Source organism: Bufo gargarizans, chromosome 2, assembly GCF_014858855.1.
Source record: "Bufo gargarizans isolate SCDJY-AF-19 chromosome 2, ASM1485885v1, whole genome shotgun sequence".
NCBI classification, from domain to species: Eukaryota; Metazoa; Chordata; class Amphibia; order Anura; family Bufonidae; genus Bufo; species Bufo gargarizans.
The window spans coordinates 213,834,650-213,861,141 of NC_058081.1; the positions used below are offsets into that span (position 1 = coordinate 213,834,650).

Consider the following 26,492-nt stretch of genomic DNA (forward strand, 5'->3'; position numbering starts at 1 on the left):
ATGGAGGGCGGCTGCACATGCGCAGTGAGCCATCCACCACGTTTCCTCGCTCCATTCTCTGTGATCAAATCACAGTGGAAAGCATGAGAGCCAGGGAGGTGAGCTTCCTTTTTTTTTCTCCCTGGCTGTGACGCTCTCCGCTGTGACTGGATCGCGGCACAGCCAGGGAGAAGGAAACGCCCATTGTGAAACCCTGGCGTCTCCTCCTTCCTGTACCGATGATCGGTATTAGCATACTGAGCGGGAAAACTGCAGGGGGGCACAGCGGGGCAATGTTTTAAAAAAATCAGGCTGGGTGGCAGCATCAGCAAGGCGGCGGGGTGGGTACCCTGCAAGTAAAGGTATTTATCTCAATTGATTAAAAAAACATGAAAGGTCCTCTTTAATTTTACTATTCTAAGGCCTCATGCACACGACTGTTGTTTTGGTCTGCATCCGAGCTGCCGTTTTTGCAGCTTGGATGCGGACCCATTCACTTCAATGGGGCTGCAAAAGATGCGGACAGCACTCCGTGTGCTAGCGAAAAGAAAAACCGGCACTCCAATAAATTGCTACGTGATTCTTTTATTAGTCACTCATAAATGCAGTGAAACGTGCAGTGACCAATAAAAGAATCACTTAGCAATTTATTGGAGTGCCGATTTTTCTCTTCGCTGGTCTACTTGGGATGACACCCGCTGACCGAGCACCCACATCGTGACGCCCGACATCTTTGAACAAGCACTCCGTGTGCTGTCCGTTGCGCCGTTCTGTGGCCCGCAAGAAAAATATAACCTGTCCCATTCTTGTCCGTTTTGCGGACAAGAATAGGCAGTTATATCAATGGCTGCCCTCCCAATTGGCGGACCGCTTCCATTCTATTGAATAGGTCAGTGAAAACCACAGACCATACACGGATGTCATCCATTTGTCACTGATCCATGTAATGGAAACGTGCTAAAAAGTTTGTAAAAAATTGTGTTTTTTTGAAGAAACAAAAACGCATAAACCATGCAGAAGCAAAATGATCCAAGTTTTTGCAGTCGCATCAATAAGGCCTTACCCTGAAAAACCTCCAATTTAGACCAGACTCTACAAAATTATCCTCCATGTACATTATTACAGAATGAAGCCTTTTTCTCTGTTTTATTAATTACCATGTAATAAATGTAAGACAAAAACTACAAATTGAAAAGTACTTTTTCCCACTGTTCGCTCATTTTGACAAGAACAACAACATCTATTTTGCCTGTGAATCACTCCTGTCTCTTTTATGCCCACTGTGCACAGGCGTCTTGCCTCCTATTGTCTCGGAGCAGGAGTCCTGCTGAGGGCAGCCTAATAAAAGAAACTATTGTGTTTGCTGTCCTGTTGTTTTTAATAGATGTGCCTAATGGACTCCGAAATACCAGGCAAGACTCTGCTGTAGAATCTGAGTCACTGGTCACAGACATGCACACTGACTGGAGCAACGTTTGACAAATTAAATCCCCTAAAAAACTCATAGGCTTAAGGTTTTATTAATTCATAATGAATGATCGAGATGCCTCATGTCATTAAGTGGATGGGTGCTTAATGATTCATTTATGTGGAAACTACTGATATTTTTTTTACAGCACCATATGATAAATCTTTAGCACCAAAGCTGTAGACAATCCCTTAAAAAGAAATAAGTTTTACCGTTATGAACAATAAAAATAATCAGCTATAATGCAGTGTCTGTATGTGTTCTCTAATAGTATATGTAAAAGAATCGCTATCCCTGAATTCACCGCAAAGTAGGGAGAGCTTGGGTTAAACCTATGAACCTACTGGAAGACTCAGCATATGACTCTTCCCTCAATATAGCACAAGTAGGGGAATTATGTAAAGTTCCTATCATCTTGCTCTTCTAGGCCTGGACTGGGAACACAAAGCAGTCCTGGCACACAAATCGCCCAAACACACAGATAGAACCACACAGTTCCATCCTAACAAGGGAGGTGGTAAATGGGTTGTCTCACTTCAGCAAGTGGCACCAATCGTGTAGAGAAAGATAAAGGGGTTATCCAAAGTTTAAAATATCCCCCCCCCCCCCCCCAATGCCGCAGCATCTCTCCATCGCACGGAACAAAACATCCGGCAATGGGGGGGGGGGGGGGGGGGGGTTAACAGCCAATAGCAGGCCGTGACGGGGACGAGCCTCCCTAGCAGCTAGGGGACACGTAGCGTCTCGGGCATTGGAGGGAATATTTTAGACTTTGGATAACCCCTTTAATACAAGGGCACTTACTAATGTATTGTGATTGTTCATATTGCTTCCTTTGCTGGCTTGATTCATTTTTCCATCACATTATACACTGCTCGTTTCCATGGTTACAGACCCCCCTGCAGTCCAGCAGTAGTGGTCGTGAAAAAGTGACGGCCACTCTAATGGCCGGGATTGTGGAAGCACACATAGGCTAGTGCTTTTTCCTATAGTGTGCAAGCACGGCCACCACTGCTGGACTGCACGGTGGTCGTAACAATGGAAACGAGCAGTGCATAATGTGATGGATAATAACAATACATTAGTAGGTGGCTTGTAATAATTTTCTTTCTAAGGTGAGACAATCTCTTTAACTTCTTCCCACCCCATGAAGCACATCAAAGGTGTATAAATGAGACAACCTGGATTGTCTCAACGCGCTGAAAGAATGAAGAAAAAAAAAAAAATAATAATAAAAGGATCCCACAATTATTCGAATTCAGAGTCCTAACAGACATACAAAGTTTTAGTGAACAAATACAAAGAAGACCTTATGCATTATCCCTATAACCCAGAGGAAGATGAAAGGGAGCACCTCTTCCCCTGAGGCGATGCCAGCTCTACAAACAGACAATGAAAGGCTTAATGAGGAAAAGATACACAGGAGACTTTATGCACTGTCCCTATGTGCCCAGAGGAATAAAGGCGCCAATGCCACAGCAGACAATGAATATTGCCAACAAACTACAGACAAAGTTTTACAGTGAAGAAAATATGGTTTGTTCTAAAGTCCACTGAGAGTGCTGTGAATACATTGACTAAGAGGCACCGATCGGCTGGAAATTCTAACAGTCTGTATTTGCCTGGGTTTAAGTTCATGAAAAAATGTGCGACAAGTATGGCCAGAAAATCCCTATTGATAAACTTGTAGAAAGATATGTTAAGCCAGACCAAGTAAGAACATCCACCTGCCCTAGAGACATCGTGAAGAAGCGTGTGCAGAAAAGTACAGTATGAATGTGCTTCAAATACCAATATACACTAGCTTTCCATAACTACCCAGTCATTTTATTCACCGTTATGGGGCACTGTAGATGTCACTGTTCTGGGTAGGGATCGACCAATATAGATTTTTTAGGGCCGATACTGATACCGATAATTTGTGAACTTTCAGGCCGATAGCCAATAATTTATACCGATATTCTGAGAATTTTAATTTTTTTAAAAATAAAATAAAATTCCTACACAAATCTGCTGAAAATTAATGTTTATTGTTAATGTGTAGTTTTTTTTTGTAAATCTTTCTTTTTCATTTATACTTAATATTTAGGCGTTTTTTTGTTTGTTTTTTCTTACTAACGTTTAGCCCCCTTAGAGACTAGAACCCTTGTTGTATTCATCCTGATAGATCTCTATCGGGGTGAATAGGAGCTCACACTGTCCCTGCTGCTCTGTGCTTTGTGCACACAGCAGCATGGAGCTTACCATGGCAGCCAGGGCTTCAGTAGTGTCCAGGCTGCCATGGTAACCGATCGGAGGCCCAGGATTACACTGCTGGGGCTCTGATCGGAGGAGCAGGGGAGAGGGGATCCTGTGGCCACTGCCACTAATGATTAATACTGGGGGGGGGCACACTGCGCCACCAATGATTAATACTGGGGGGGCTTGGGGGGGCGCACTGTGCCACCAATGAAGATAAATCTCTCATTTACTCATATACAGGAGGCGGGAGCTGGCTGCAGAATGACATAGCCGGCTCCCGACCTCTATGAGCTGTAGCTGCGATCCGGGGCACCTGACGGGTTAACTACCGCAGATCGCAGCTATTGCTCATGGAGGTTGGGAGCCGGCTATGTCATTCTGCAGCCAGCTTCCGCCTCCTGTATATGAATAAATTAGAGATTTCTCTTCATTGGTGGCGCAGTGGCCATAGCCCCTCCCTTCCTCTTGTCCTCCTTCCTCTCATTGGCGGCAGCAGCGGCACAGGGGGAGGGAGACACTGCTTCCTTCTCCCCTGTGCTGCTGAGGGAACACAGAGAGCGCTGTCAGCAGAATATCGGCAAAATAGATGCCGATACCAATAGCGGTCAAAATCCTGAATATCAGCCGATAATATCGGTAAAACCGGTAATCGGTCGATCCCTAGTTCTGGGGGCGATGTAGATGTTACTGTTATGTGGGCCACTGTGGAAGTCACTCTTATGGAGAGCTCTGTGGATGTTACTGTTATGGAGAGCTCTGTGGATGTCACTGTTATGGGGGTGCTGTGGATGTCACTGTTATGGGGGTGCTGTGGATGTCACTGTTATGGGGGTGCTGTGGATGTCACTGTTATGGGGGTGCTGTGGATGTCACTGTTATGGGGGTGCTGTGGATGTCACTGTTATGGGGGTGCTGTGGATGTCACTGTTATGGGGGTGCTGTGGATGTCACTGTTATGGGGGTGCTGTGGATGTCACTGTTATGGGGGTGCTGTGGATGTCACTGTTATGGACAGCTCTGTGAATGTTACTGTTACAAGGCCACTGTAGGTGTCACTCTTATGGAGAGCTCTGTGGATGTTACTGTTATGGGAGCGCTGTAGATGTCACTGTTATGAAGAGCTCTGTGGATGTAACTGTTATGGGGGGGCTGTAGATGTCACTGTTATGGAGAACTCTGTGCATGTTACTGTTATGGGGGCGCTGTAGATGTCACTCTTATGGAGAGCTCTGTGGATGTTACTGTTACGGGGGAGCTGTAGATGTCACTGTTATGGAGAGCTCTGCTGATGTTACGGTTATGGGGGCACTGTAGATGTCACTATTATGGAGAGCTTTGTGGATGTTACTGTTATGGAGAGCTCTGTGGATGTTACTGTTAAGGGGGCGCTGTAGATGGCACTCTTATGGAGAGCTCTGTGGATGTCACTGTTATGGGGGCGCAGTAGATGTCACTGTTATGGAGAGCTCTGTGGATGTCACTGTTATGGGGGTGCTGTAGATGTCACTGTTATGGAGAGCTCTGTGGATGTTACTGTTATGGGGGCGCTGTAGATGTCACTATTATGGAGAGCTCTGTGGATGTTACTGTTATGGGGGCGCTGTTGATGTCACTATTATGGAGAGCTCTGTGGATGTCACTGTTATGGGGGCACTGTGGATGTCACTCTTATGGAGAGCTCTGTGGATGTTACTGTTAAGGGGGCGCTGTAGATGGCACTCTTATGGAGAGCTCTGTGGATGTTACTGTTATGGGGGCGCTGTAGATGTCACTGTTATAGAGAGCTCTGTGGATGTTACTGTTATGGGGGCACTGTGGATGTCACTCTTATGGAGAGCTCTGTGGATGTCACTGTTATGGGGGCGCTGTGGATGTCACTGTTATGGAGAGCTCTGTGCATGTTATTGTTATGGGGGTGCTGTAGATGTCACTATTATGGAGAGCTCTGTGGATGTTACTGTTATGGGGAGCTCTGTTGATGTTACTGTTATGGAGAGCTCTGTGGATGTTACTGTTATGGGGTGCTGTAGATGTCACTCTTATGGAGAGCTCTGTGGATGTTACTGTTATGGGGGTGCTGTGGATGTCACTGTTATGGGGGCGCTGTGGATGTCACTGTTATGGGGGCGCTGTGGATGTCACTGTTATGGGGGCGCTGTGGATGTCACTGTTATGGGGGCGCTGTGGATGTCACTGTTATGGGGGCGCTGTGGATGTCACTGTTATGGGGGCGCTGTGGATGTCACTGTTATGGGGGCGCTGTGGATGTCACTGTTATGGGGGCGCTGTGGATGTCACTGTTATGGAGAGCTCTGTGCATGTTACTGTTATGGGGTGCTGTAGATGTCACTGTTATGGAGAGCTCTGTGGATGTTACTGTTATGGGGTGCTGTAGATGTCACTCTTATGGAGAGCTCTGTGGATGTTACTGTTATGGGGGTGCTGTTGATGTCACTATTATGGAGAGCTCTGTGGATGTTACTGTTATGGCGGCCACTGTCGACATCAGTGTTATGGGGGCCACTGTGGATATCTTTTAACGAAATAGACCAGTGCAAAGCTGGGTAATTCTGCTAGTAAGCTTTATAAATGTTCTAAATCTGCAGCTTCTAAAGCCATTAATTATAACTTTTTATTTATTGAATCTGGTCTTGTAGTCACATGAAATAAATATATATATATATATATATATATATATATAACACCACACTTTGATCTACAGTGAGAAGACAATATTTATAGTGTAAAAAAATGTTTTAGGGATTTTTACTGATTCTTTGTCAATGGACTACTCTTAGGTTATTACTGTAAATGTGCTTTAAAGGAAATATGTCACTTTTTTTAAAATCTGTTTTTATTTTCTAATTGTAGATTTTTTTAATTATTATATTATTTTTTATTTCATTTCCTGAATAGAATTATGGGGGCGGCCATCTTGTCAGAGCTGTTCTTAACAGCATTTACACAGCATAAAAAGAAATTGCTTTACGGCAGGCCCATGGGCCATAGACACAATGATCAGGAGGGGACCTCATTGACTTCTATGGAAGTTTTTTAGGCATGTCCTGCAGAGGTCATTGTACAAGGAAAGATGAGATAAGCTGTGACAATGACCTATTGTGAATGGTGGATCCTGTCTTATCTATACAGAAGTGGTATTATTACAGGCAGGATTAGAATGAGTTAACTGCACTAAAGTCATCTGTACAGACCAAGAAGTGGCGCCAATTATTAGGATTATTTTATTTACAGATGCCTATACAGGCGTTGAACCTATCTTGCCCCAGGTATAAACTAATACTTCCCTTTTAATGTAACTTGCGTTAAAAATGTACCTAATACCTTTATTTTAATTTTACTTAATGAACCAAAAAAAAGAAAAGTTAAAAATACAATCACCACTCCACTGTAATGTCAAAATTTGGTCAGTGGATCCAGAGGGAGAGCAAGTGCAATAACTCTCACCCCTGTCACTTTACAGGCAAATTACTGCCATCGTATCGCTTGCACTGTCACTAACAACTCAACTAAGTTGTGGGAGCGGGGAGCCGTCAACCCACTGTGAACGCTACACATAACGTGTCCGATGTGCTATCAATTCAGCATCTATCCTATTAATAGTGAGCACTCCGGTCGATACGGTCACGATTTAGATACCTTGTCTAACTGCTAAGATGATCTAGCACTGATAAGTAGGCCAGTGGAGTGGAATACTGAGTTTAAAAACTAATTCTGCCCCCCCAACATGGTTCACCAGATTACTGGCTACTTCAGGGGAGTGGTGACTGTATTTTTAACTTTCCTTTTTTTTTTTGTTCATTAAGTAAAATTAAAATAAAGGTATTAGGTACATTTTAAACGCAAATTACATTAAAAGTGAAGTATTCGTTTATACCTGGGGCAAGATAGGTTCAACGCCTGTATAGGCCTCTGTAAAAATAATATTTGATAAACCTTACCCAGGGTATGTCCCAAATGATAATTATTAGGATTAGTGGCCAGTGCAAAAACTGCAGGATTTTTTGTTTTAGTGTAAATATAAAAAGATGATATGGAAAATTAAAAACAACATCAAAAAGTTTTTAAATATATGTTAAACATAAAAATGTGATTTAAACAGCATGTAATTTTCTGATGACACATTCCCTTTAACGAGGGCCTGTAACCTCTCCTGAGATGTCTGTTTAGCAAATACTTGTGTTCCCAGTGTAATAACACCAGTGCTTAGAACAGGGCACTAACTCGGTTATTCCTCTTGGAATCGACAACTGGGTGGTATCATTACCCCAGTCCACAGGGTATCTCCTACATACTCTGACACCATCAGTCTGATAATGAAGGGGACAAGTTTTTAAATTAGGCTCTGATCACATCAGAACTGTGATTTCTATTTTACTGCTCTGTCAAAAGTACAGAAAAAAAAGAAAATGATCTTTCACAAGATGGGTACCAACAGAGCCTGACAGAAGGCATTGACATAATAGGCTACGTTAGGCTCCATCACAGTGTCTGTCATTTTTCTAGAAAAAATGGCACTGCATGCTGTGCTGAATTTATCCAGCAAATATGATAAAATGTGTCACTGACGAAGCTTCCAATGCACATGCAAATAGATACCGTCATTTTTAAACAGACATGTCAGGAGTCTTAACAGCAAAATGTTGCTGTTTTGTTAACATTTTTCCAAAACTTGTCGAAACCGCGAAGTGTGAACATAACTGGGCAGCCCACTATGCACGTCAATCAGTCTGCATTTGACAGAAATGCCATAAGAGCAGTCTGACTCAGCCCTCTGATTTATACATGCCACTGGGTTCTACAGGGAGTCATATGCACTGATATAATAAAGGATTAAAGGGAACCATGCAAAATAATCTAGGAGCAGCATGATATAGAGCAGGGGGAGCTGAGCAGAAAAGGGAAAAGATTCAGTAAGGCCTCATGCACATGACCGTATGTGTTTTGCGGTCCGCAAATTGCGGATCGGCAAAAAAAGGATGACGTTCCGTATGGCATCCGTTTTTTTTGCGGATCCATTGTAATAATGCCTATCCTTGTCCGCAAACTAGAAAAAAATAGGACGCCCAGGAGAAAAAGGGCAGGCTCCTCCTAGTATAACCCCCGCGGAGCGGCGCCTCGGAATAACAGTAAGTGCAGTGAGATCCCGGGGCGCAGCTCTACACAGCCTGAAAGTTATCTTAAAATGTTTGGGCTGATGAAAGGTCCTCTTTAAAAGGGGTTTTCTAGTACAAAATTGATGACCTGTCCTCAGGATAGGTCATGAATATTTCATCGGTGGGGTTCCGCCAACTGACACCCCTGCCGATCAGTTGTTTGAAGTAGGGATCGACCGATATTGATATTTTTTAGAGCAGATACCGATAACCTGTAAATTTTCAGGCCAATAGCTTATACTGATATTAGGTGCATTTTCACTTTTGAAAAAAAATAAAAAATTCTGTTACGGCGTTCACCACATAGGAGATTTTTTTAAAATATATTTTAATAGTTTGGACTTTTCGGACATGGCAATATGTGAAATGTTTATTTATTGTTTATATATTTTATATGAAAAATTGGGAAAGGGGAGATTTATACTTAATATTTTGGTGTTTTTTTGTAACTTTATTTAGTTTGTTTTACTTTTTATTTAATAACTATTAGCCCCCTTAGGGGCTAGAATCTGGGATCTTTTGATCCCTTGTCCTATTCACCTTAATAGAGCTCTATTAGGATGAATAGGACTTCACACTCTCCCTGCTGCCCTGTGCACACAGCAGCAGGTAGATTACAATGTCAGCCAGGGTGTCAGTCGTCCTGGCTCCCATGGTAACGGATCGAAGCCCCAGGATTAGGCTACTTTCACATTTGCGTTCGGGGCTCCGCATGTGAGTTCCGTTTAAAGGCTCTCAAAAAGCGGCCCCGAACGGATCCGTACTGCCCTAATGCATTCTGAGTGGATGCGGATCCACTCAGAATGCATCGGTCTGGCAGCGTTTGGGCTCAGCAGGCGGACACCTGAACGCTACTTGCAGCGTTCAGGTGTCCGCCTGGCCGTGCAGAGGCAAACGGATCCGTCCAGACTTACAATGGAAGTCAATAGGGGCGGATCCGTTCAAAGGTGACACAATATGGTGCATTTTTCAAACGGATCCGCCCCCCATTAACTTTCAATGTAAAGTCTGGACAGATCCGTTTGCATTATCATTGTTCATGGTAATGCAAACGGATCCGTTCTGAACGGATCTAAGCGTTTGCATTATAGGTGCGGATCCGTCTGTGCAGACACCAGACGGATCCGCACCTAAACGCAGGTGTGAAAGTAGCCTTACACTGCTGGGGCTCCAATCAGAAGCTGCCACTGCCACCAATGAGAAGGGGAGGGAAAAGGACTCTGTGGCCACTGCCACCAATGATTTTAATACTCGAGGAGGGGGGAGTTAGATGCTGATACCGATACCTTAGAAAATCATGAATATCGGCCAATAACAACGGTAAATCCGATAATCAGTCGATCCCCAGTTTGAAGAGGCCACAATGTTCCAGTGAGCGCTGCAGCCTTCTCACAGCATACAAAGCACAGCACCCTATGTTGTATCGTGGCTGTGCTTGATGACGTTATTAGCCTAGGAAGAGGCCGGAGTGCCAAGGTCTCTTCAACAGCTGATAGGCGAGGGTGCCAGGTGTCGGACCCGCAACTATCAGATATTGATGACCTATCCTCATATATTAATCCCAGAAAACCCCTTCAAAAACTATTCTATAAATAAATGAAAATCGGACAACCTCTTACAAAATATATATATATATATATATATATATATATATATATACACACACACACACACTAATACATAATGTATATAGTAATACAGTTTCCGTATATATTTATAAAATATATATAAATAATACAGTTTCCTAGTCGCACATATAAAATAAGTTTCCTAGTTTTGTGTGTGTGTGTGTGTGTGTGTGTGTGTGTGTGTTTATAAAGTTTCCTAGTCCTTCATATATAATATATAAAATACTGTTTCCTAGTTGTACATATACATTATATATTAGGCTACTTTCACACTCGCGTTTGGTGCGGATCCGTCATGGATCTGCACAGACGGATCCGTTCAGATAATACAAACGTCTGCATCCGTTCAGAACGGATCCATTTGTTTTATCTTTAAGATAGCCAAGACGGATCCGTCTTGAACACCATTAAAAGTCAATGGAGGACGGATCCATTTTCTATTGTGTCATAGAAAACTGATACGTCCCCATTGACTTACATTGTGTGCCAGGACGGATCCGTTTGGCTCAGTCTCATTGGGCGGACACCAAAACGCTGCAAGCCTCCAAAGCGTAATGGAGACGGAACGGAGGCAAACTGATGCATTCTGAGCGGATCCTTTTCCATTCAGAATGCATTAGGGCAAAACTGATCCGTTTTGGACCGCTTGTGGGAGCACTGAACAGATCTCACAAACGGAAAGCCAAAACGCCAGTGTGAAAGTAGCTTAAAACAAGATAAAAAAAATACTGTTTCCTAGTTGTACATATACAATATATATATAAAATAATACAGTTTCCTAGTTGTACATATACAATATATATAAAATAATACAGTTTCCTAGTCGCACATATACAATAGATTTTCCTTCTAGGTACGCCTTCTTTGCATACTTTCCTTATATCACAGCACAGCTCAGATGTAGCTATCATTACAGTGTAATATCTATAGACCTGAACGACAATCAATATGGGATTACTGAACAGTAGGTTGACACACAGATTATGAATCTCATTAACACAGACAAAAACTAACCAACTGCGTTGAGGGGTTAAAAATAGCCTTCGTAATTGCACGTCAAGGAGGATTTGCTAGATCCGCATTGCGTGTGCACAGTGATATACACAAAGAAAATGAGAGTGATGAGTTTTGCAGGCAGCCTGTCAATCATCCTTTACGTGACCCAGTAAGGTGGCTAACAAAGCTGTGAAAAGAGCTTGCCCTGGGACACCCGACATACCCAGAAAACGCTGTCACATTCTATTGTGTCCTGCAGTACTGAGAAGATAAGCTTCAGGAAGGTTGTTAAAGGCTGTTAGAGGCAACGCTATCCTTCTGAATGTTACAAATGACAGTGACATGGCAAGTGTGATCTGACATCTTGTTTCTCCTCTCAGCACTGCAGGGGGGGACCGCTTTCAGGCTTGAAAGAAGAATTCGGGTAGCAAGCCGTGCCTTGGACATGAGAGCACACTCCAGGAAATAAGCAAGCAGGTCTTCCAAAGCAGCTGAAAGCCAGAATTGTGCCACATAATGGAGATCACTGATGAGCTGTGACAGACACCGTCCCTGCATGGGGTTCACAAAACGGCACCAAAGTACATGTATAAATTCAACATTTTTAGATTTCCAAGTCATTATTAATGGGAAAAATACTAATATTAAAGAAAACACTATTCAATTATTTAATGGGGCATTTTGGTTGTTTAAAGATAAGGAATAACTGTTAGATCAGTGCGTACGGCCACTCCATTCATTTCCATGGTAAGTCTGGAGATAGTGGAGCGCCACATGCATGTGCGACCCGCTGTTCCGTTCAGGACGGATCCACAGGGTAGAGGGTCCCTGCTCTCATGATCATTGGCAGGAGGACCCCCACCAATTTAATAGTTGTCCCCCATACTGTGGATAGGAAATAAATTCAAACAACTGAAATACCCCTTTAACCCATAGGATCCCAGCGCAGTAAATGTAAGGTGCTCTGATAGGGCGGGAGCAGGAGCTGCGCTCGCTCGATCAGCAGCAGGGGTCCGGCTATTACTTACAGCCGAGCCCCCTGCAGTACATGCTGGCACGGGTGCATACAGCGATGAACATGGCATGCATAGGGATTGCGGAGGGTACAGGCTCCCTCCCTGTCCCCATCGGGTCCCCACGCTCTGGTGAGGCGGACCCAATGGCTGGAAAGGCAGCCTGATGCCTTACACAGGCATAGGGGCTTGCCTCCTATGGAAGCCATTGAGAGCCAGCCCCCTGACTGGGTCTCATAAATATATATACATGTATTGTATACATGTACATATACATGCATCGTAATGCATTGCACAGTGGATCAGACCCCCAAAAGTTAGTCACACAGTGGGACAAAAATTAAAAGTGTTAAAAAAAAAATATAAATTACAAAAAAAAAGTTTTCATAATAAAAAATAAGAAAGTATCAAGTAAAAAAAAATTTTTACATTTTTTATTTGGACACTTCATTCCAAATTAGTTCATCACAAAGCACGTTAAATCAGCTATATCTTGGCCTGCAGGGAGAGTGTATCTCGGTGTACATCACTGTGCATCGCAGCAACATGCAAAGCTAGTCCTTTCTGGTAGTTAAACAGTTACTCTGACAGGCAGGGGGACACCCCAATAACAGTAGAACAAGACAGGTATACCACCCCAATTTGAGAATCAAAGCCTAATAAAATTGCTCATCTATTAACCCCTACAAGACCAAGCTAGTTTTTACCTTCAGGACCAGGCCATTTTTAACAAATTTTACATGTCACTTTATATGGTAATAACTTAAAAACGCTTATACTTATCCAGGCCATTCTGAGATAGTTTTCTCGTCACACATTGTACTTCATGACAGTGGTAAAATTGAGTAAAAAAAATTCATTTTTATGTATAAAAAAATAAAAAATGTACCCAAAATTTGGAAAAATTTGCAAATTTCCAAATTTCAATTTCTCTACTTTTATAATAGACCGTAATACCTCCAAAAATTACTTTACATTCCCCATATGTCTACTTCATGTTTGGATCATTTTGTGAATGCCATTTTGATTTATGGGGACGTTAGAAGGCTTAGAAGTTTAGAAGCAAATATCTTGAAATTTTTCAGAAAATGTCCAAAACCCACTTTTTAAGGACCAGTTCAAGTCTGAAGTCACTTTGTGAGGCATAATAGACATAATAGAAACCACCCAAAAATGACCCCATTTTAGAAACTACACCCCTCAAGGTATTCAAAACTGATTTTACAAACTTTGTTAACCCTTTAGGTTTTCCACAAGAATTAAAGGAAAATTTAGATGAAATTTCAGGATCTCACTTTTTTGGCAGATTTTCCATTTTAATCAATTTTTTCAGTAACAAAGCAAGGGTTAACAGCCAATACAAAACTCAATATTTTTTATAGATTACAGAAACACCCCATTTGTGCGGGCACACGGCAGGGCGCAGAAGGAAAGGAATGCCATATGGTTTTTGGAGGGCCATGTCACATTTGAAGAACCGCTGATGCACCCCTAGAGTAGAAACTCCAAAAAATGACCCCATTATGGAAACTATCGCATAAGGTGGCAGTTTTGTTGGTACTATTTAAGGGTACATATGATTTTTGGTTGCTCTATATTACACTTTTTGTGAGGCAAGGTAACATTAAAATAGCTGTTTTGGCACCATTTTAATTTTCTGTTATTTACAACGTTCATCTGACAGGTTAGATCATGTGCTATTGAGCAGGTTGTTACGGACGCAAAAATACCAAATATGACAAAAAAATAAATAAAGCATTTAAAAAAAATATATATAGTTTTTAGTGTCTCCATATTCTGAGAGCCATAGTTTATTTATTTTTTGGGTGATTGTCTTAGGTAGGGTCTAATTTTTTGCGGTATGAGATGACGGTTTGGTTGGTATGATTTTGGGGGGCATACGCCTTTTTGATCGCTTGGTGTTGCACTTTTAGTAATGTAAGGTGACAAAAAAAATGTTTTTTTTAGCACAGTTTTTATTTAACTTTTTTGACAGTGTTCACCTGAGGGATTAGATCATGTGATATTTTTATAGAGCCGTTCTATCAGGATGCGGCGATACAGAATTTTCTTTCGTTTCCCCTATTTTTAGCAATTTTATTTTTGTAAAAAGGACGCTTTTTTTTTTTTATTTGAAACTTGCATTTTTTTCACTTTATTTTACTTTTTTATCTTTTCAGGATTTGATCCCTGTTTCAATTCAGTACAATATATTCTGTATTGTACTGAATTGAACTGTCAGCGTCTCACACATTGACACACTGACAGTTGCCTAGGAGACCCAGCGCTCAGGCTGGATCTCCTGGGCTTCCATAGGCTGGCAGCTCCGATGCCTGAGTAAGGCCAGTAACAGCCAGGCCCGTGCTGCGGATCAGGCAGGTGCAGCTCCTGCACGTGCCTGATCCCATCACGTACATGCACGTGAGGATGCAGCAAGGAGCCACATTCGCTCACGTACATGTACGTGATAATGCGGAAAGGGGCTAAACAAGGTGGACACCCCAATAAAGTAAAATTAGAAAGCGTATTCACCCCAATTTGAGAATCAAGGCCTATTAGAATTGCTTCTCTAGTAAACAAGGTGGACACCAAAATAACAGTAAAATTAGAAAGCTTAAATCACCCCAATTTGAGAATCAAGGCCTAACAGAATTGCTTCTCTAGTAAACAAGGTGGACACCAAAATAACAGTAAAATTAGAAAGCTTAATCACCCCAATTTGAGAATAAAGGCATAATGGAATTGCTTCTCTAGTAAACAAGGTGGACACCCCAATAACTGTGGAACTAGACAGCTCATTCACCCCAATTTGAGAATGAAGGCATGATAGAATTGCTTATCTATTAAACGAGGTAGACACCTCAATAACAGTAAAATTACACAGGTTGGACGCCCCAATTTAAGAATCAAGGCCTAATAGAATTGCTTATCTATTGAACAATGAGGACACCGTTCAGTTAGATAGCTCTGTGCCCTACACAGGGATTGATGCAAACTGCGCTGTCTCCTATGGATCCCTTCAGCTAAAGATTACAGTCCCTGCACTCTCCTTATGCTCTCCTTACACTGTGTAAAAACAGTCACTACAATCTCCCTACACTATCCCTTGACTGTCATTGCACTTTCCCTATCCAACATTCCACAATTAAAAGCTTTTAGCAACACTGTCCCTAGCGCTTGTCACATCTCTCCCTATGCTCAAATCACAGTGAAAAGGCGGAGACTGCGTGGGATGAGGCTTTTAAAGGGCTGTGACATCACAGGAGCTGGCTAGCTGCGCACAGGCTGTCTGCACAGCATTATGGGTGATCTTGCGTTCCCAGGCTGCTTATTTTCACTATGTAACACATAAAGCCAGCATTTTTAGAAAAAAATATATATATATGTTATCACAAAGGGCAAGGAAATTTGGATTGAATCTAATTTTTCAGATAGAATTCCACTTCGGATGCTTCGATTTGCTAAACACTAATAAAGACATATAAAAGTGTAAAAAAAAATAAGAAACAAGAAAATCAAGTTTCTGCAAACTGCAGAATCAGGGTAACAATATTAAGCTTTGTTTGGCTCTTAACCTGTGCTGTGTTGCAGGAAAATGGATTAAAATTTGAGATTTCACCTCCATTTTCCGTTATTTTTTGTGACACACCTAAAGTTAATAATGTTTGTAAAATCAGTTTTGATTTTACTTTCTAAAATTGGGTCATTTATAGGTGGTTTCTACCATTTAAGCCCCACAAAATGACTTCATAACTGAACTGGTCCTTAAAAAAGAGAGTTTTGGAAATTTTCTTAAAAATTTTAAGAATTGTGTCTAAAACTCTAAGCCTTTGAATGTCTTAAAAAAATAAAAATGTAATTTACAAACTGATGCAAACAAAGTAGACATACTGGGAATGTAAAGTTATAACTATTTTATGAGGTATCACTATCTGCCTTAAAAACAGAGAAATTAAAATTATTAGTAAGTTTTTGATTTTTTTTTAATGAATAAAGGTAACATATATTGACTCAAATTTACCACTAAAATGAAGTACACTGTGTCATGAGAAAACAATCTCAGAATGGCTTAGATACGTAAAAGCATTCCAGAGTTATTACCACATAAAATGACATGTCAGATTAGCAAAAATCTGCCTGGGATTTAAGCCAAGCCCAGTGACGTCCGATGCTCGCTCTTCCCTCAGTCTCCAGCAAATCGCACTGGCGCAGCCCTCAGTGGGTACTGCGTCTGCGCGAGACTTCGCTCGGCCGTCAGGGAGGGGGAGAAGAGGGATGAGACGCTGTGGGCGGTTAGGGATTCAGGAGGAAGGCGTTTTGGGCACTGCAGGGGGGCGTTACTGAGCACACAAAGTGGAACATAACGCCCGTCTGGGCACCTTCAGGATTAATTAGCATAATTATAAAAGTAGTTTTTCAGCAAAACTACTGGACGGATTACAGTATAGAACAGCAAAGCCGATTCAAGGTAATCTGTGGAGCATGACTGGTTTAAAATCAGAATTTGTGTTATGAGAGGTGACAGAATCCCTTTAAGGTTAAAAAAGTGGCTTGGTACCGAAGGTGTTAAGTATCCTTGAAGTGGGCAGCACTGTTTTTCTATTGTTTGATTTGTAGCCTTGCATCATTGGGTACCTAGAATCAAACCCAACCAGTCCAGGACATTTACATGAAGTACTTCCCATATATGAGTATTTCCTCCAGGTATTTCAGACCTCTTCCACAAACTACCAAGGTGCTTAGGGTGATGGCCATTCCATGAACTACCAGCATTTTATAGTACCTATTGGTTGCAAGTAAGCATTGAGTCATTGTCCATGGCTCAAAGTTGCCTACTGAAATCTGGGAAGAGGGTAGGGTATGCAAATCAGCTCTGCTCTGCCTCTTAGCAAGCCAACCTTTTAGACTTGGACAACAACTAAGGCTGAGGTGACATCACCGTTATTTTTCCGTTATTCTGGTCCATCATGCATGTAGGACTTTTTTATACTATCTAAAATAACAGATAGTCTAAAATAACAGACGGAAATGGCTCAAATGGATTTTAAATGTGCATAACTGATGCTCAGGATCAGTTTATCATTTTATTTTTTATTTTTTACAGGATCAGTTTCAGTTGACGGATTAGAAGAAAGGAAAAATAATGGTGATGTTACGCAGCCTAAACCAATTTAACTTATCCAAGTCATGTCAGAAGGCCTGTTTAAAAGATCAAACAGATAGCTACCTTACATCTGATGGCATCAAAGGCAGATGTTGCCAAGAGCTGATTTGCAAACCCTCTTCCCAGAATCCCAGAGGAGCATTGCCTGGCCTATAAAATCACCTCATGCCGATTAGGTGCTCTTCCATAAGGAGATATGGTATCCCCAATACTCAAATATGCACACTGTTTGCATGCAGCTGTGGGTAAAGCTTATTCTGTAGCCAATATCAGGACGGACATTATAATCGTAATGTTGCTTTGTGTTAAAGGCCAGATGTTGTAAATGCCTAGCTAATCCCTAATAATACCTCAATGCTATATTGCATAATCACTACCCATGCCTGCTTGATGAGCTCATTCAGTACCATCCCCTTGGAATGTTGTTAGTCTACTATGTGAACAAGGCCTTGACCAACATGCTTCAAGACCCCAACAAGTCTTAGTTTTTTTTAATAGTAATGAGCCTATGGATCATACTGTATGTGGCCATTTGACCATCACACCATTCCAATCCATCCCAAAACAACCATTTTTTAAAATATAGAGGCACCCCTTCTGCAGGTATAAAAGCCTCCAGTTTTCTGGGAAGGCTTTCTACAAGATTTAGAGTGCATCTGTGGGCATTTGGAAACTGTAAAAGGAGGTTTTATACAGTGCGGCAGATATACTGTATTAAGATTGGCACCGGCCTCTTAATAAAATTGAGGCATTTTCTGCCAGTCTGAGTGTCAGATATTCAACTCTACAGAGAAAAAATATGATGCGGGATAAAAAAAAAAAACTCAACCCCCAAGAAACACTGTTTATACAAGTTAAAAAGACTGCAAGAAAAACACGTAGTGTGGCAGTGCCCTATGAGCTAGGTCGACATCTCATTTGAGAACCATGGGCATATTATAAAGTTGGGCTCCTTCTGCGGGTAAAATAGCCTACAGTTGCCTGGTAAGACCATCCACAAAATGTTGAAAGGTGGAAATTTGTGACCATTCACCAAAAAGACCATTAGTGAGATCTGGGCTCCATATGAAACTCAAAACTAAGTCTTTATGGACTTCTGCACACAATCACAGTCATGCTGGAACAGGAGAGGTCTTTCCCAAAAACTGGAAGGATACAATGGTCTGAAACGTACTTACATGTGTAGGATTAAAATAAACCTTTACTGGATACAGTACATGCGGTCTAGCCTAAACCCTAAAAACATTATCCATCTTCCCCCAAATGTTACATTAGGTAATACACATTTGGGTAGACATCGCTCTCTGTGCATCCACTAAGGGCAATTGCGGACAAGAATAGGACATGCTTTATTTTTTTCCGGAGCTGCGGACCGGAATATCGGGGCCGTGCTTCGGAAATGTGGATGCGGAGAGCACATAGTGTGCTCTCTGCATCCATTCAGTCCCCATAGAGAATGAATGGGTCGGCACCCGTTCCGCACAATTGCGGAACGGATGCAGACAACACTTGCGGACGTGTGAATGGAGCCTAACTCTGGATTTACTCATCAGCATGCAAGATACAGGAACATAATTTATTACAGTACATAGATATTTCCACTGCTCCAGAATCCAATGGCAGTATGCTTTACATGACTCCATGATGCTTGGCATAGTGCATTTTACAACGGAAACCCATTTCATGAAGCAGTGGACACACAGTGGTTGAGCTGATGTCACTTCAAGAGGCAGCCTAAACCTTTGCAGTGGGTAACGCAAAGGACAGACATTGTTTTACTTGCCACATGCTTAAGTAGGCCTCCAAGCATGCTTGAAGGTCCTACTCTGTGAATTTGCACAATGGCTCAGCTATGGTTATCTCACAATTCAATTGAGCAGATCTGAAATTTCACAATTTGACTTTTGGGAAAGGATGAAACCTAGGGCACGACACACACTCACAAAGGGAGAGACTTCTGGCATTTTTATATAACTATATGTGCAGCAGGTCCTTACCTGTCTTGCAAGGGTAAGATGCATTAGGCGCTGTATCGCCTTATATGTGCTTTGTGTAGGTGTCTAATTGAGTATATTATGCTTGTAAATGCACTTGCACTTTATTTTGGATGGTATGTGGGACCAGACGGTGATATAAAGATCACCATCTATCGAATATTGCCTACCGTTCCTTCCTGTGTTACGTTGTGAGTTTGGCCACTGATTTTTAATCATAGGTATTTAATAAGATGACATTTATATTACAATTAGTAGTAGTGCCAGTCATTATAGGTTTGCTATTTGACTTATGTCTGACTGATCCAGGTAGATATTATGAGAAAGGGGCTATTTGTACTGGAGTAATTATTAGGTCCTTACCTGTCATTCACCTCCACAATTCCCCATGGAATAAGTTGCACTGCATAACATTACCTTGGCTTTAACCCCAACACTTCATAATAGTCAGAAACAAGATGCAGTGCTTGATGAATATGCTGTTCAGTCTACAATTCACTGATAAATATGCCCTTCCATGTCTTTACAATGGTCCCCGAGCTCTTAGATTTGGAACTAAACTTGCATATAAAACAAAGTGTTAGCAATTTTAGTACTCCGCTGAGCACTTAATTTTCAGAAGCCCTTCAAGGAAATGTCCACCGAGGTGTGAAAGTACCTAAGCTCCAATTTTAAATTGAAGCTCCTGAAACCACCCAACTAAAGACATGACCAACCATTTTCATTAGCCATATCCCTGTAAACAGCTCATGACCCTACTTACAACTCCATCCTGTGAAGTTCCACATATGTGAGACTTTACTACAGGAGGGGTGATTAAATTCTGAGAACTTAATAGAATAAAAATTGATTTATTGACAAAAATTCCATTTATTTTAAAGGAAGATGAATGAAGATCAGAAAGAGACTAACCAACCACTGCCTCATGCCCTTTTGAATGATAAATTGTAGATTATCAAAGACAATATATGTCTTCACTGAGAAGGGGTCGCAGACGACTCATCAGTAAAGTGTAACTAGAAAACCTATAATATTTCTCAGCCAAATAAGTTTGCCTTTACCGAGGTTAATAATATAGTCCTTAGAGGTGACAGAAAAAGGTGAGTGATTAGTAAATGTCTCATAAATGGATACAAACAAACCATTCTTTTATTGATCTGGTCAACCACAAGGAGAAAGTGACCTTTATTGTATGATCACTCAATCACAATGAAAACAAAAGAGCTTCATTCCATTATAGACATAATTCACTTTATGAAATATATAGTCAGGTTTTTTATTTTATTTTAGAATTTATGGTACATACTGTGTACACACACACACAATGCATACAGATCTAGCAAACACCACACTTAAAGGAGTTGTCCGGGATTGAGGACTTTGTTCCATTACTACGAGACAGACATACATATAACATACATCCATGACCTACCTTTTCCACATGTTTCTGAAGCCCCGTTTTCTTCTAGGAAATTCTTCGCCGGAAGTGAACTTTTCTTAGACTCTGGGACGTACCGGGTCCCTTGCAGGAGCGCTGAAGCCTCTTCTTTCGGCTGATTAGGGAACCCGGTGACGTCACCGGCACTGACGGGCGGGCTTTAGCGCTGCTCTAGCCAGTAAAATGGCTAGGGCAGCGCTAAAGCCCGCCCATCAGAGCTGGTGACCTCACCAAACACACTGCTCGGCGGAAGCCTCCGCCAGGGAAGTGCGCTATTGTAAACAAAAGAGCCTTTGCCCTGTGCCATCTAGCGCAGCGCAAAGGAGAGCATCGGAGCATGAATTGCTCTGATGCTCAAGTCAGGGGGGCTGCCTAGGTAAAAATAGAGGTTTGTCCGGGTTCAGCAATGAACCCGGACAACCCTCTTAACGTGTTAAATACAGATGCAGCAAACTTTAAACACAACATACAACAAAAGCCACTGAAAAAGTCAAGATTGCTGCAACTGTGTATGTATTAATTCTCAGGTAATGCTTGCCACCACTGTGCAACACAAGCAACCATGAATAAAAATAGTTGCTAAAGTAAACACAATACATTCAGAAAGTCTTCAGACCATTTTACTTTTTCACCTTTTGTTATGTTGTAGCCCTGTGGTAAAATAAAAAAAATTGCGTTTTCCCCCCATCAATCTGCTTTCAATACCCAATAATGAGAACGTGAATAAAGAATTAAAGTGTTGGGGTAGCGCCATCCTGGTTTTCCGTTCACACCTGGTCCTCTTCTGGTGAGTTTCAGATCATAGTTTCCCCGCCATGGCTATGTGCTGCCAATGCTGAGACTTCTCACTTGGCTTACAACTGCCTATTCATTGGTATACTGTCTGTGCATTTCTGTACGGCCAATGTCTCCTGTACTGAATTTTATGCACTACAGCCATGGTGGGTTTCCTCCATTGATCTTTACTCACCCTTTACACAAATCAATTTACTATATACTGTATTCATGAGTTGGTCATTGTACCACACACAACTGTGTTCTCCCATGTCTACAGTAATATCATTGATAGATTATTCTATTTATATTTTGTGATCAGTGTGTTCGTCCAGGGTGGCGCTTGTTCTCTCTTCCCTGTTCCCTTACCCTGTCTTTGGCATCCATTATATGTGTGCTTTTTATTATGAATTCAATAAAAACGTGTATTTTTCTAATTATTAGTTTGGTACTCTAAGCTTCTTTCTTCTGTTTTCTGCCATTATACTCGGAGCTTGTACCGAGTTACCCTCTTTTAGGTACCCCCTAACATTCACTTGATAAAAATGTAGGCATTGTCCTTGCTATTCAGGTTGGGGGTCATCTGGGGTCGTTTCTTCTTTCTCTTTAATACAGGAGGCAGGTGCCGGCAGCAGAATCACACAGCCGGCACCCTGACTCTGACAGGGAGCTGCGATCAGCGGCAGTAAACCCCTCAGGCGCAGCACTTGAGGTGTTAACAGCCGCTGATCTGCTGCCGGCACCCGCCTCCTGTATTAAAATCATTGGTGGCGCAGTGCGACCCCTCTCCCCAGTATTAAAAACATTGGTGGCGCCTTGCGCCCCCCGTCATATCCAAATCATTGGTGGCAGTGGCCACAGTGTCCCCTCCCCTTCTCAATGGTGGCAGTGGCAGCTTCTGATCGGAGCCCCAGCAGTGTAATCCTGGGGTTCTGATCGGTTACCATGGCAGCCAGGACGCTACCGAAGCCCTGGCTGACATAGTAATCTCCCTGCTGCTGTGTACACTGTGCACAGGGCAGCAGGGAAAGTTTGAAGTCCTATTAACCCTAATAGAGCTCTATTAGGGTTAAAAGGACAAGGAATTTAAATATCCAAGGTTCTAGCCCCTAAGGGGGCTAATAGTTATTAAATAAAAAGGTAAAAATCACGCCCTTTCCCAATTTTAGATATAAAATATATAAACAATAAACATATCACATATTGCCACGTCCAATCAGAAAATAAATCAAATCAAATACTGCGCGATTCGGCTATTTTGGTATCGCAACAACCCTAATTCTTAACATACCACACCACTGTGGTATACTGATTTAGCAGCCATTAATCAACATTCGGTCTCAAGCAATTCTGTTTAGTCTGGTGCTCATAAAAAAAAACTGATCTCTCAGCATGACGTATAGCTTATCATTACAGAATATGCCTGTACAGTATCTAGATTCATCAATCATCTCAGAGAGGGGTATTTAATAGACGGACACTATTGTAACATGGATCTCGAATACAGCTGCAAACAAAATTTATGGTCTTACAATATATCTTTGGGTTTACATGGATCTTATGGGAACACTGCATTATAGCATCGCTTGTAGGATAAAATATGAGGCCTCCTAGAGGCACCGTACAGCTTCACACAGAGTGCCTTGGGTCTTCAATAATGTGCACTACTGTGCAGTTCAGTTTACAAGAAACCCGTGCATCAAGAATATATTTTCTGTCTCTTCAATGCCAAAACACTTTAGGATGTCTTTAAAGTGCACACATTACAATGTGCTCCTTCCTTTGTCATATCCCTATCCCCTGTAATACGAATAGAATCACTTTAGATTACAAGGGACTGACTCATTCTTCCAGGCTATATTTCCTTACTGCTAATTATTAATTGATTGTAATAAGATGTGGCTTATATTTGTACAGACATCTTCCCAATGCTAAACAACGTCTATTCAGAGCCTGTTAGCCTAACTGCCATTCTTAACCAGTGCCCAGCACACAGCACTCCCCTGGCGCAGTCCTGCAGACATCTGTAACTGAACGCTCCGTAAAACATATGTTTGATCATTACTGGCCTCCAGAGCCAAGTGCTTCTGGGTCATGAATAGTATCAATGCATAACAGACCTGTACTTCACACCCATATTACCCGAATGTTTTACTGCAAGGCAAAACCACTAGCAAAGTAAGCGGATATTTGTAATACAAAAGTATAGTATCCAGGAGACACTATCAAACAATAACTGCAGTGATTTCGAGAACGGTCCATTAGTACCTAGTGATACTTTCAGCCATTTTTGTATCTTAAAAAATGGCTGAAGATTTTTAATAAAGACCAATTTCAAAAATGATTTTTAGGCCAAAATAAGTAAAATGCAATCATAAAAAAAATTGCCCTAAAGCCTTTAAGACACTTGCTGATTCTTTGACAGTAATGGCTTATTTTTAGGATAGACCAAGGATCAGCAACCTTGATCGGCACTCAAGCTGCAACTCCCAGCATGGACACTTACTCTTCACTGTGCCAGGACTGAAAAAAGGAGTGTCTAGGAGTTGTAGTTTCCAAACAGCTGGAGCGCCGGAGGTTGCTGATCCCTGGGATAGACCATTAATGCAAGATTTATTTTTAGCTTATGCCCCTTTTCCAAAATACTCAATTTGATACAGCGGATGTATGTGTTATGGTCACCACAGGTGGGGCTAGTAGCTACATGTCATGCTTTTATTATTTATCCCTGCCCCCACCAAATTAAGGCTACTTGCACACATGCGTTTTTGCGGTCACGCATCCGTTTGAATAATACAACTGGCTGCATCTGTTCAGAAAATGAACATATTGCATCCGGGACTAAAACCATTGAAAGTCAATGGGAGCCAAATATTTTTTTTTCGTGTCCGAAAAATGTTTGTAGTGGTTTTGTGTCCGGCATGGGAACATAACAAACTTGAACGCAATGCTTTCTAGTGTACTCTGTTCCGGTTTGTTCAGTCTTGTACCCAGAGACATTATAATGCTGTAATGCCTTGCTGCAGTGCTGATTTGGGTCAGCTAAAAGCAAACAACTCACGCAGACTGAAGCAGGAACCTAGCTTTAAAAACCTTCCTTTTATACAAGACACAGGCAAAGGTAATAATTCTACTTCTGTAAAAGCAGTGGACACCTGCATGTTACACACTGATAGAGACAATACTTAAAACTGATTGTTTGTGTTTTGTGTAATAAATCCAATCTGAAAATTTTAGGAGCTCATCAATGTTTACCCAAGAAAAAATCATCAAGAACTTTGGCAAAACTTTGTAATGACTGACCTACTGTCAGCAGCTCTCAACTACTCACTACGAGTTGGTGACAGTCACACTGTTCAAAATCAGGAGAGATTAAATTTAATTTCACCTTTTCAGCTCAACCTCTGACCGGGCTCCAACTCTATCAGATCAAAATAGAAGCTTAATCATTTCTCTCTCTCTTTTGGTCTCTCTATCCCTCTCTGTGTTGACCTCAAAAGCACCAGCAGCATGCTTCAGATAAATTGTCCACTGAAAATGTGTTGTTCCGATCAATGTAAGAAACTCACAGTACAGTACATAGTGGGATAAATGGGTCACCAGCATGATAGTTGCAAATACATAATTAATTCTATTTTTTAAATCCTTTCATTTATTTATCTGTAATGACCAACAGAGTTTGAAAGTTATTCTTCTCAAATGTGATTGTTTTCTAAAGACAGCCCCTGGCCATAGGCCCTATTAGGAGATATATTTACATATATATCTATATAGAGCAAAATATCATCACGCAATGGGATTCTTTTTTGATATATATTTTATAAATGAGTCCCACCGTGTGATCCCATAAAACTTATATTTTTTTTTCATGACATCACTCACAGGTATATGTATCTCCTCTGAGTAGTTCCAGTGAACTGTAATATACAGGGGGGTATTGATCATTCCCCCCCACACCAGTTTTCTGGAGTTAAAAAGTCCAAAAGCTGGCTTTATGATTTTTTAAAATGCCACTGTAGCTTTTTAAGTCACAACTGGCCTTTTAATACGGACACCACCAGGTTTTTGAAAATTGAGCATCGTGAAGGCAGGGCACCTCAACATAAATGAAAAATAAAGGCCAAAGCATTTTTCTTGAGCAAAAAAAATAAATGAAATACTATGTAATAATCACATTCAGTGCAAACTTACTTGAGCAAAGGGTGGAATATGATGGTAATGTTCCTGGCTCCGGGTTTGCAGACAAACCTTGATCCTCCGCCAATTAAATTGTCATGGCCACCTATGTAACAGAAGAAAATAATTCTAAGTAAAGTGAAACTTAAGCAAAATGCTATAATAAATGTGATTTATTCACTACTACCATGAAGAAGAAAGAAGAGCATAAGAGTAATATTACTTCTTTGCACTCAGGGGATCAATAGCATAACTCGAGCCACAATGAGCAGCTCCAATACGTGAGACACAGGACACAGGTGCTGGTAGACCTGCAGGCTAGGATGTGTGCTGAGGTGGAGACCAGCATCGGCCACATTCTAGAATGGGATACAGGTGCATTGGTAGTGCGAAGACCAGTATCTGTCTAATTCTAGATTGGGATACAGACTCAGTGCTGGGGCAGTA

At 41.5% G+C, this 26,492-nt stretch overlaps 1 protein-coding gene across 1 annotated transcript in view; it reads right to left on the reverse strand.

The window, feature by feature from the left end:
- Positions 1-26,492, reverse strand: part of EXOC4 (exocyst complex component 4) — a 499,321-nt gene that overhangs the window by 252,329 nt on the left and 220,500 nt on the right. The window contains exon 10 of the mRNA XM_044279994.1: positions 26,061-26,151. Within this exon, the coding sequence (XP_044135929.1) occupies positions 26,061-26,151 (91 nt within the window). The remainder of the gene's footprint in view (positions 1-26,060; positions 26,152-26,492) is intronic.